The sequence below is a fragment of the Sturnus vulgaris genome, chromosome 5, assembly GCF_052056855.1.
Source record: "Sturnus vulgaris isolate bStuVul1 chromosome 5, bStuVul1.hap1, whole genome shotgun sequence".
NCBI lineage: Eukaryota > Metazoa > Chordata > Aves > Passeriformes > Sturnidae > Sturnus > Sturnus vulgaris.
Window position 1 is genome coordinate 68,076,552 of NC_142247.1, and position 12,301 is coordinate 68,088,852.

The window sequence follows — 12,301 nt, forward strand, 5'->3', positions numbered from 1 at the left end:
TTTTTTAATGATGGCTTTTTCCTAAACACCCTCTGCAACACTTAATGCTCTCAGGAAGCGTCTGTTGGTGAATCAGACAAAAAGCCTCAAAAGTACAGTTCAAACTTCAGTGATCCAAGGGAGCAGATTTTAAAAACTGTGTTCTCTGACACTTCTTCACATCACATGCAGATTATGTACCAGATGCAGATTTCATCCAAACCTTTTCTGTGAGCAATCAGTTTTATTCTGCAATTCTTCAGCATTAGCACAAGCAGTCACAAGTGAATATCCAACCCTGGAAAGAAACTTTTAAATCATTGAAGGTGGGAAGAGTAATGGCTCTAGTTAGTTTAAAATGGACAAACAAAAGAATTTTGTACTATATTTTTATCAGCTCCAATCTTAATCCAGAAATGGATTAAGAGATAATAAAATGCATAATCAAGTAAATGTGATACCTTTGGCAAGATGCTGTAAAAAGATCTTCATAAAATAATACAACATTTCCATCACACACCATTAAAAAGCATCAGCTGTTGAACCTACCAAATGTAGTAAGACCTGTGGGAAGAGTCCTGGATTTTTAAATCAGCACAGTTTGTGCCTCTGATTTCACTTTCATGGAGTCTCCTGGTTCCATACCCTTGGTGTAGATATTACATCCTGTTCTCAAGCATATTTTGGCATCTTTGATTACTGGTGAAGAAAGAAGGGATTTTTTGGTGGGTTGGCTTGTGTTTCTTTTTCTTTTAAATGAAAACTTAATCTCTGGTCCTCCCACACAGTCCAGGAGTTGAGGCTCTGAGTTTTGATTTCTCTTGGCCATGCATGGAAACAGATGAGAAACCAATCACAGAGACTGGAGAGAACCTTTAGAAATGTGTAAACTCTCAGTGCTCCTTTCCAGACACTTGTCATTGCATTTTATCTAATTTTAGGTCCTCCCTTACAAGCCAGCCCCATACTCAGTTGTCAGTAATAAGGCTAATAGGAGGTGCAACAACACAAAATGGATGCTAGATTGGGATTTTCAACTGACCAGGTGAACATAGACTTCTCCCAGCTTTCCACAGACTTTGAACATGAGCTTGTTTTTAGCAACCCAAAGCATCAGTCTTGCCAGAAAACCCAACTCTGAAAATGCCAGCTGAAAATCACTGTTTAGTGGTTTACTTTGGTTCAACACAGACCTGAGGCCCTGGTGCAGCTCTTGGTCCCTTGGCCTAAGAGGTGCTGGTGGCTTTCGAGGGACAGCATATAACTGCAAATAAAGACATTATTTGTTCAATAATATAATCAAAATTTAAAAGTCAGGTTAGATACAGAATAACACTAAGGAACAACAATGAGTGGAAAGCTATTTAAAACAGCTCAGTGTGCTGGGAAGAGCGGGAGGGAACAACTAACTTTGAAAATCTGGATCTGATGATGAGAAAGTCAAGGCCTACATTTGCTTGCAAGCTGTCTGCTGTCCAGTTCTATAAGCTGCTGGGACATGAGGGATTTCTTGTTACTTCTAAAGATCTTTATCAGAGTTGTCTGCTGCAGGATATCATCCATGTATTAATTTCTGCAGCTTTGGGGGGAATGTTTTATGAGCTGGCAAACAGACGGCAGCGCTTCGGCAGTCTCCGTGTCTCTGTCTCCACATTAGTTAAGCATCCTCTCCCAGTCCTGCACTGTGAATGATTTTCTGTGTCACCAACACAGCAACAAGGCACAGCAGGGGGGAGAAGAGATGTCAGCTGCTGGTCCCAGCAGTGTCCCAGCACTCTCCCAGCTGTCAATAGCTGCATGGCAGCTGCCTTGAGATGAACAGCTGAAATGATAGCAGAGCATTTTTATAGGCTCTGCTAATGCTGCTTCTGACCCGTGAATGATTTTGCTTGTTTTCGCTGGCATGTGCTGGGCTTAACCCTCCAACCCAGAGCTGGAGGCAGAAAGCAACCTCTGTGCTGGATGATCCTTCTTGCATGGGGCAGTGGGAAGGAAAAGGAAGTTCAGAGAATTGTTAGAGGAGGGACTGTCACACAGATTGTTTTGACCATGAATGTTTCTCCAGTGTGGGCATTGCTATCTGAGCTAGGTGCCCTCAGCTCCCTTTGCTGTCAGCAACAGAAGCAGCAGTAACCTCCTCCCAAGGAGTCTATCCAAAAGAGATTGGGTTAATTATGCTCTGGAGTACATGCTTCTTTCTCCAGCGACAAGGCAGTGCTGCAGGAAGGTGAAAGGCCACAGATCCCACTCTTAAATGTCTTGATTTATAATTCGGGGTTTATATTTTTTGTCCAAAGGAAAGAAGAAACAAAGATGATACTTACTTGGTGCTTAACAACTGTAGACCACAAAACATTTTACTAAGAAAAATCATCAATACCCTGACAGAGGTATAGCATTGCCTCCATTTGTTTAGAAGAACTGGGTAAAGCCTGGATTATCTCACATTTCTAGCATGGGTTAAAAACACTTCCTGCTGTTCAGGAAGGCTCCCTGACATCTAATCTGTCCTTTTGAAGGAAATGGGCCATCAATTGTTTTCCCTACCCAAGGAGTATGGTCTAGGAACATCTCAATTATTTTATAATAATTTGTAAGAAAGCAGAACACTTCCGGAATGACATTAAGTAATCAGCATGCCCAGGTACATCTACCCTTTCCTTGAATGGCAGCAATATGAGAGCTTGTTCTGTGCAATAAACTGCACAGAGTGGAAAATAAAGCTAGGAGTGTTTTCCACTGAAGAAACTCCATTATTTTCTGAGAAGTCATTCCTGGTTTGTTCCTGTCTGAGACAGGAATTGTATCCACATGTAATCATGGTTTTAAGAGGTAATTTCAAAGGGCTGTAAGCCCTCTCTGTCTATCTTTTTTATTAAGAATGATGTTTTTTGGAGATCTTCCAATACTGAACACTCATGTAATTCAGTTATTGCTCCAAAAGTAATCCTGTTTATGATAATCATGGCAGGAGACCCGGCTCTGCCTTCATGTGCACACCCATAACATCTGTGGTACTTGCTTGGATCAATGTGCTGAATATGGTTTCATAGCTGTAGAATTTAGAGCTTAGAGATCATTTTCTAAGCATTAAAATGATTCAGAGGGATTTGATGGCAGAACTGGACCATTCCTTTACCCATGTAATGTGTCACTGGCTCAGTCAGCAGCCTGTTCCTGCTGTGGCCTGCTGATGGGACAGCCCCAAAAAGGGCTCTTTTATTTTTATAGGATGAATGGAGGAAGCCACTTGTTGAGTGAGTAAGGAAAGCAGTTACTCTCAGATAAACAACAGCCTTGTGAGGGAAAAGCTGGCCCTGCTGACAATCCAACAGACTGTCTCTGAATTGTTCTTTGCTGCCTTCACTGATGTTTCTGGTTCTCCTTTCTCTCTTCATTATTAGGGCTACACAATCCTCAGCTTCCCTCTGCCTCTTCTTTCTAAAAGATGTTTTGGCTCTGGAGATTCTGGTTCTCTTACTAAAAGAGGTTCTGTCCTCTCTGGCACAGGGGTGCAGTGGGGAAGGCAGCAATGAGAAGATGCAGTCATGTTAAGCTGGGCTGGTGAAAGACTTTGCAGTCTTCCACAAAAGCCTCCGTGGGCATCTCTGAGCAGTTGTGGTGAGGTCATCTACCACATCATCCCACACTGGCTTCAGTTCTGCCTGAGGAAGGATTACCACATGGTGGACAACTAAAAGGTCCCATAATTGATTTCTGCTGGATCCCGGAAATGCAGGGAGGGAGGAATGCCAGTTCACATTGTCCTAAACCACATGCAGCATGATGGCATGGGATAGACATGCGACACAGACAGAAGCTCATGCAAGGCCAGATGGGAAGGGCACTAAGGTGGCATGAAGGTAGTTTAGGTTTCCTTCCTCTTGGTCTGGTAGGTTCTATACAATATCTCCAGGGGACTCAACAGATTCCTTGTCCTTGGGAATCAAAAATAAAATACAAAATAAAGAGCAAGAAATTGGTTTTAAACCTGAGGACTTCAGTGTTCTGTCATGCTAGTGTAGCAGAGCAGGTCCTGTGTCCCTTACTCTGGATCCTTGGCTTATACTTTGCCATGCTGTGACCTTGCTAGCACAGCTGATTGTATGTATCAAATTGCTCTGCTGCCCATTCACTGGAGAAGAATTAATGAAATTCTTTAAAAGTGAACTTACATGTGTCTCTCAGTCTGTCATTTGGGTCATGCTGACCTCTCTTGGATGCTCCATCTCTACTGCTTATTGGCACACACTCAGAATTGTTGTCTGACACAGAGGCCCACTGGTGTGGAACTCCTGGTTCACCTTGGAACACATGATGACATGGTTCATGTCTTCCTAAAACATAAAATTACCTTAGTCTCTAAAGAGCTCTTGGAAATGGGCCCTGGCTCATGCCAGCTCCCAGTGCATAGCCAGGAGTTGCCTGGGGGAGTGCAAGTTCGTATAACTCAAGAGTAAACAAAGGCACGTGACTACTATAAGAGTAAAGAAACTCAAGTTTGAGTGCCCTGGAAATATCCCCTGTCACTGCTGTTATTGTTGCCTCTCTGTACACTAAGGAATTCAGCTCCCTGCTGAGAGAGATTGCTCCAGACTTCTTCCAATAATGCACCTGCAGCCATGCAGTTGCAGTGAGGAGGAATCTCAGTCTTAGGGCTATGACTGCCCACCAATTTCTGACAGTTCTGCCCATCTTTCAGAGGACATGATGGGCTTGAAAAGAAGTTACAGCAGTTAGGACAAAGCAGATCTTGAGCAGCTCCAACACAAATCTGTTTGCCCTCGGTGTAGCATTGTGGGCATCATTTGTAGGTAAGGAAAGGAATGCAGAGAGGGAAAAGTCTGTACAAGTAGATACCATGTTTGTGAGGAAAAAGGGTTCTTCCAGAGACCTAACTCTTAGAAAACAATTTTTATTCTCAATCTGTGACTCCCCCTTTGTTTACCCTGACTTGCACCAAATCCCCTCATCTAATGGTTTTGTTTGGCATCTTTTGATTCCATCAGTCAGCTGCATTAACAGAAGTATCTCTTCAGCTTTTGACAAGATTTTTAGTAATGATAATGCCATTATATAAAACATCCAATTTTTTTCCCTTCCAGTGAGGATCGAGTCATTGAACATTACAAGAAACTAAATGGTCAGACAAGAGGTCAAGCAATTGTAAAGTAAGTGAAATAAGAATGATTTCTTTGTGACCTCTGTTTTATTAGGAAGTGTTTCTACAGAACTGTAAATACAATATGTAACTATGCTTGCCATCTCATGCAGTGCTTCATTTTTAAGTATTTCTTGGCATAATAATTTATTTATCAAAGTTTTTTTTTCAGATCATCCTCTCAGCTTCTCAGACGTGTTATTCTCTTCTGTGTTGTTTTGCAGTTACATGAGCATTGTAGAATCCCTCCCAACATATGGAGTGCATTATTACGCAGTAAAGGTACGTGCTACAAGAAGGGTCTTTCACTGAATTGAACTCTTGTTGGAGAGGGAGGGAGAGAGCTACAAACAGCCATCCTGCTCTCAGAATACAATACACTGCTACTAAAGTCTTGTTTCACTTCCTGAGGTAGGATAAACTTATTTGAGCTGTGTGTGCATGTTTAGTAAATAGAGTTCCAAAGAGGAAAATCCTGTTCTTGGAGATAAAACTCTTGCAGTCCTATTGTGCTGGAGCGTTCAGCTCAGTCAGCAGCATGGCAATGCCAATGAGCCACCACCAAAGGGACAAGCCAGACACATCTCTGGCAGACAATCCTTTTTGCAGCTCCAGGAGGTCAGATCTTTCCCAGATGGCAGATCCATGAACATGCATCTAGGGCCAGCCATGACTGCATACTGCAGCTCCCCTGACATGAGATATGTAGATGGATACAGAGATTGTACATCTTTTCAATGCCAGAACAGTCTTGTACTCTAGAGATAGGTAACACATTTTCATCCCCAAACAGCTGTCCACTTCTATGTGGACTTCATGCAGCTATTCATGAAGTCCCTAATTTCTTTTGTCTAAAGATTTATCGCCAAAATTTCCAGATTGTTACTATTATTATTATTATTATTATTAATTATTATTTATTATTATTATTATTACTTCCCTGCCTGACCAGCTGTGTAGATTTGTGGGGTTTTTAAGAAGAGAAATCAATAAACATAGAAAGAAAGCTAGAGCCACATTCCCCAGAGCATATTTCCTCATTTATCACCCCTGAAGTTTTGATGTGTGTCATCATTATCTCTGTGCACAGATCATATAGTTTTTCATATATCTGTAATGTCTTGCACACATGGGGTACTATAGAAACACAAATGTCTGACTGAACCTGTGTCAGGATATGCATTTCTAGTCTATTGCTGCTAATAGGATGTAATAATAAAGTTGTTGTTGTTATTATCATTTTGCAAAAAGCATTAGCCTCATCTTTTCTCAGAGGGCAAGATCTCTCCAGCACCCTTTGCATCCAAATCTCTTGGACTACTCTAGATCAAGAAAAATTTAGTGGATTGGGCTGGATGTTCAGTCCTGCAAAGACTTGAGAGCTATTCCAGTGAGCTCCCCATGGTCAATAAGCAGCAGTGAGCAGCAATGAGGCAGCAAATATTGCACATAATAGGGTTTGCTTCTGCCTGATGTGGGGGTTTTGGTTTTGCTATGTTTTACCCTGCCATTCTCTATCACATTAACAGAACAGATGTAATTTCATTGAGGACTTCAGCTCAGTAAATTGCAGAGTCTGGGATCAGATATCAGCCATTACTCCATAAGGACATTTTATTGCACACTCAGACACAAAGCAGTTGGGTCCGAGCCTGTCAGACCTTATCACTTGGTAGCTCTCAGATCCCATTAATGCTGCATTTTCAAGACTAATGCTAAAATCCCTCCACATAATTCAAGTCAGCTGGGTGATTCACTTTCCTTCCTCTTCAATCTCTGAGTGTTCAGACTGAATAATTTACAGGGAAGAGAAAGAGGATGCACCACTGCACAAGGGACCCATGTCCAACGTCCTCACCTCCCCAACAGCATTTTGAGTAACTTGATCACATGTGATGTATTTTAAATTGTTTTATATGTCATAGCCAAAAGTGAAACATATCTCTTCTAAACACCATGGAACTTTGTGACTTGCAGAAACTTGGCAGGGGGAATTTTAACAACACCCATTCAAAGATACTACTTAGAAACAAATCTTAATCTTGAGCAACAACACAGGAAATCTCCAGCATTTCCCCATCGTATTCAATGTGACTCCCTCTGTTTTCTCTTTCAGGACAAGCAGGGAATTCCATGGTGGTTAGGACTTAGCTACAAGGGGATTTTTCAATATGACTACCATGACAAAGTGAAACCAAGAAAGGTAAGTGTTTACTTTTCTACCAAGGTCTGGGCTTGCCGCACATGTCATAGCTTGAGTCAAGGGTGTGATGTACACCAAATGCTGGCATTGATTCATGTGATTTTTGAAGGCTGTTCATTTTCTCCCAAACTTGTCTCAATATCTGCAAAGAATTAATGGACAGAAGTAGCTCATAATTTATTAAAAGTTGTGGGGTTTGGAGGAAATAAGCATCACTTAATCTTGCAATTTACATTTCATTTTTGTGTGATTCATAAGACATAGATGGGAACTCAAGGACTGATTCTCTCAGGTGCTGGAGGCCTTCCATTCACTGGTAATGGTGGATTGGGTGTGCTCAGCCAACCCTTGATACTGTATTGTCAAGCCATAAATTATCTGAGAGAGAAAGGAATGAAGAGACAGGAAAATTGCTTCCATTTATTACAAAAAGAAAATTGCATTATTTTTTCAGGACCAGCATTACATTTGATAAGCAACAATTTTCCTAACTGAGGAGTTAATGTCAAGGTAGCAGGGAAAGATGACTTTCAACTTTCAACATGCCTAAAAAAAAAGGCATGGGAAGTTTTGATTCTTGAGCTCAGGCTATGAGGAGGACCTGTGTGTTCAGATTTTCCCACCTAGGATGCCATCTAATATAAAAAACCTCATCTCTGAGCACATGCCCTGCAGATGGGAATGTACAGCCTGTTAGCAACAGTGTTTGTTGTACTGCAAACCTGTGGAAACATCGGGAGGCAAGGCTTCAGACTGGCTTCAGGCTGCAGTACTGGATGATTTGGAGTAATTAGGCAGCTCTTCTGTGGATGCAAAATCTTCCACAGTGAATTAATGTACTATATTTCTCTTTGCATTGTGTCTGTACCAATTCTTCTTTTACCTTCTCTGATCACATTCAAGTTGGACACTGCTTGGTGCTCACAGAGAGCATCTTCTATTAAAATTAAATAGAATCAAGGTTTTGTAGAAAACTGAACTGCTAAGGAGGCAGCAAGAGACAACAGGTTTATCAATTAGCCTTTTATTCACTGAAGGCTATTAATGGGACTTTTATTCATTAAAATAAAGGATGGGGAGAGTAAGGAGGTCTTCACAAAGAGTAAAATACACATCTATTTGGGATCAATCATTGCCTGCAGGGCAAGCCATCCTCACACATGATAGTTTAAAACATGCCTAGGCTAGGTGTTTGCACCCACATATCTCAGTAGTGCCAACCCCCCAGGGAAGACATGTACTTAAAAGATGCCTTCAGAAGTCACTCTTAGAAATACAAACATTTCTTTGGAAGAAATTAATGCCCTGCCATGACAGGACTCAGCCTTTCACATGTTATAGCAGTTATTGTCAGCCCTCTTGGGATGAGAGGGCCGGTGGAAAGCATCAGAAAGGAGGAGAGGAGAGATCAGGTGCTCTGACTGCATGAGAGGAGACACATTTCTACCAGAAGGATCAAGCATCCTTCCTCAGCTTCTCTCTCTTCTCAGCTGTTTAGGGTGATCTATTCTGTATCATTGATTTGGAGCTTAATAAAATCTTTGCCTGCCTCTCTGTGTCCCCACTAGCCTACCTCTAGCACTCACACTGCACCTCAAATCAGGGGCTTTAGGCACCTCTGATGCTTTCTCTGCAAGTGTAACCCTAAAAAAATAAGTTGCTGGTTTTCTCTTTATTGGGAATTAGTTTTTTTGGTTTCAGCAAATCATGTATGAAATAAAGCAGACCCAAAACAATAGTGCTGCCTTATGTATAAACCACTAAGACCTGTGGCAGAAGTGGTCATTTATCTGTGAGGGAAGGTTGGGTGGGAAGGGAAAGCAGGAATTTCCGGGCTCGGATCTGTCCATTGCCACAATCCAGAAACCACAGCAGTGAAAAGATCGCCTAGATGAGCATTTCTCTGCTCCATGATCCTTGCAAACCCCATCTGTTGGCAGAGCTATTCCAAAATGAACAACCTAAATCTGGGATGGGACATGGACAGAGTGGCTGAGGCTTTGTTATATCTCCATGGAGTGATTTTACCTTCTGTGGAGCAAATCAAAAGACTTCTTACCCTACACAGGTGGTAAAACCCCTCTGGCGAGAGCAGATCAACTGCCTCAGCGAGGCATAGTGTTTAATCCTCTTGCTAATTAGATTGTAAAATTGCACTCAATAACCCTGGTATCTGGGAGCAGCCTGCCACAGTATCTAATTCACTTCACTGCGCTCGTTCAAGTCTTAGCTATGCAAATGGGAGGGGTAGGTAAACCTTACTGAACTTTCTGCAAGGTAAAATTAGTGGGGGAGGAGGAAAGAGATTGTGGCTTTTCTGATCTTTAATATTTTGTTCCTGCACTCTGCTGATGCCAAAAACAAATTGAAAACTTACAATGGTAAAATAAATCTCCCTGGAAAAAAACACAAGCAGAAAATTTTAGCAAGAAACCAGCTGAAATAATGACATTTATATTAAGCACATATAAAAACCTTGCTTGTCTTATGAGGGAGATGGTAATGTTTTCCTATATGTCATCCTAGATAGATTTCCATGTTTCTTGTGCTTGTGAGTAAAACTGTAACACACATTGAGCAGCTGAACCTATCTTGGGCGATCCCATTAGCAGTCACTCAAAACCATGATTTCATTAAATTGCTGGAGTAAATCAGCCATGTGTCTCTAGAAAACTAACCAGGTTTGTCAGCAAGTTAGCTGAGACTGGAGAGGGGAATTGAGGCTGACGCAGGGCCAGAACCTCATCCTGCTTGCACTGTTCTCACTCAGGCATCAAGTTCTCCTGCATTACTGGGGATGCAGCTGAGATGGGTATCTGGAACCTAGTCCTGGGTGGTTCAGATGGGAATGCAGAGCTATTAAACTGGAATGCAGTTGTACCTAGACTGCAGAGACTAATGTGTCTCTGTGTTTCTATTTTTATGTTCCTTCCTGCTTGAATTTAGTGGAAGTGCTGTATCTACTCAAAGCCATCACTTGGAGGGTCATCTTTTTTCTTCTGTCTGTTGAGGGCTCAGTTTGTGAGCTAGATTTGGCATTAAAGGGGAATGTTGTTGCCAATTCTAGGTGCAAATTTGGTCCTTAAGAGTTATAATCTGCTAGTTGTTCATTCTTGGGTGTGAAATAATTGCAAAAGTTTTGGTGTACTACACAAAATCCAACGCTCCAGCTGAACAAGAAGGGGGCATCAAGTGTGGAAAGATGGCTGCTGTCCTGCCAACCATAGATTGAGCCATTCTGGAAGCCGGGCTTGCAGAACCACTGTCATTTGTGTAGAAGCAACTCACAGCTTCCAGGGTGGACAGAATCCATTTCCCTCTATGTTAAACTTAGCTTCTACAATCGCCTTCTTGTTAAGAGAAAAGACCAAACCTATAATTTTCAGAGAAGGGTCATTTGAGGGTTTTTTGCTTGAATTTCAAAGCAACTGGAAAGAAAGCCAAGGCACTGCAGCAGCCCCATGTGAGCATTTGTCTGTGAGTGGTGTGTGTCCATTTTAACCAGCACAGAGGGATGGGACTCCACTCCATCCCCAGAGACCTGTACACACAGAGCCACAGTGTAGCCTGGAGCTGTGAGATCTGCACACCCAAGCAGTAGCACTAGGCATATCTCTGTTGTTCTAGTGAGATATTCCCACTGATTTAAGAGCCCAAAGGCATTTTTTCAGTGCACACACTTAACACTTAGTAAACAATTAACTCCAAGCTGAAGAGTGAATGATTAACAAAGCCAGCCAAAGGACTTCCATATGGCAGATAAAAAGACAGAGAAAATGTCTAACTTATCGCTAAAAATAAAATTACCTTAAAGGAGAGTCTGATAATGTTTAGTTGCTTTTTAAGAGATACATCTATATAATGTTATCTCATTTTGTTCTATAGAAAGCTAGTGGTAATGAAGCCTAAAATGAGCCTTTTTCTCAGACTCATAAACATCACTGCTTACATTATCTAGTTACTGAGGAGAACCCAAAAGGAATAAAGGTTTTTATAAATAAGATAAAATGTGAGGCATCACAAAATTCAGCCATGAACATAACTTGACAAAAAATTTCCTTGTGCCAGCCACCAGTTTCTGCCATTTCTTGTCCGCATTACCCTTTCTCTGAGACTAAATGAAGCAATGCTGTGAGAATGCTCTGTCCCTTGCCATAAAGTCTCCACAACAGTCTTTGGGTCTCACGACAAAGAATTTAATTTTTACTTTGCAGTGTCATCATGAATCCAAAGCAAAAGTAACAGGTTGACTTCCCATTTAAACATGCAAAAACAAGAGGTGAGTTGGATCCATCCTACCAAGCAATGCAGAGCACAAGTAAATTCAGTAGTTTTAAGTGTCTGATCAGAGAAAAATCACCTTCTTGTCAAAAGCATGAGCAAAGTAATCAGCACATTAATTGTGTCCAGAAAGTGAAAGATTGCTGTCCGGTGCCACTTGGCCTTTTCCAAACAACAAGAGATAGAGTGAACTTTCCCAATTCCAGAGGCAAAACGAGATATTTACACAGGAGGAGCAATAGCCTAATTAAGAGCTGCTTTATTGCAGAACAAATAGATCCTCTCTGCTTTAGGGCATAATGAAGCGTTGTCAAGTCAGTAATTGCATTGATGGAGTGGTTAAACTTGTGCTTCCTGTGGTGAAGGAATGACAGACCAGTAACTTAAAAAAACATAAAGTAAGGATTGATGTGAAATGTACAGAAAGTAGTGAATGATGGGGAGGAGGAAGCTGACAAATTGCTCTCTGTCCTAACTGATCATAGAACACCAGGAGAATCAAAAAGGCAAAAGAAACATGAAATTCAAATTAGTTACAGGGAGCCCAATTCACTCGCACAGTTCCTTGTCACATGATACAATAGAGGCAAAGAGTTCAGAAAGATTGAAGATAGGACTAAAAGTGTGACCTTCCATCCAGGGTTTTAACATTGAGTTGGTTATTTTCAAAGAGGATT

General features: G+C 41.5%; 1 protein-coding gene across 11 annotated transcripts in view; it reads left to right on the top strand.

Annotated features, from left to right (window-relative positions):
• Positions 1 to 12,301, top strand: part of FRMD4A (FERM domain containing 4A) — a 357,641-nt gene that overhangs the window by 296,316 nt on the left and 49,024 nt on the right. For all 11 annotated transcript variants that reach the window (XM_088165906.1, XM_088165905.1, XM_088165904.1 and 8 more), the window contains 3 exons: positions 5,085 to 5,150; positions 5,365 to 5,422; positions 7,257 to 7,343. In XM_088165906.1, coding sequence (XP_088022032.1) covers positions 5,085 to 5,150; positions 5,365 to 5,422; positions 7,257 to 7,343 — 211 coding nt within the window. The remainder of the gene's footprint in view (positions 1 to 5,084; positions 5,151 to 5,364; positions 5,423 to 7,256; positions 7,344 to 12,301) is intronic.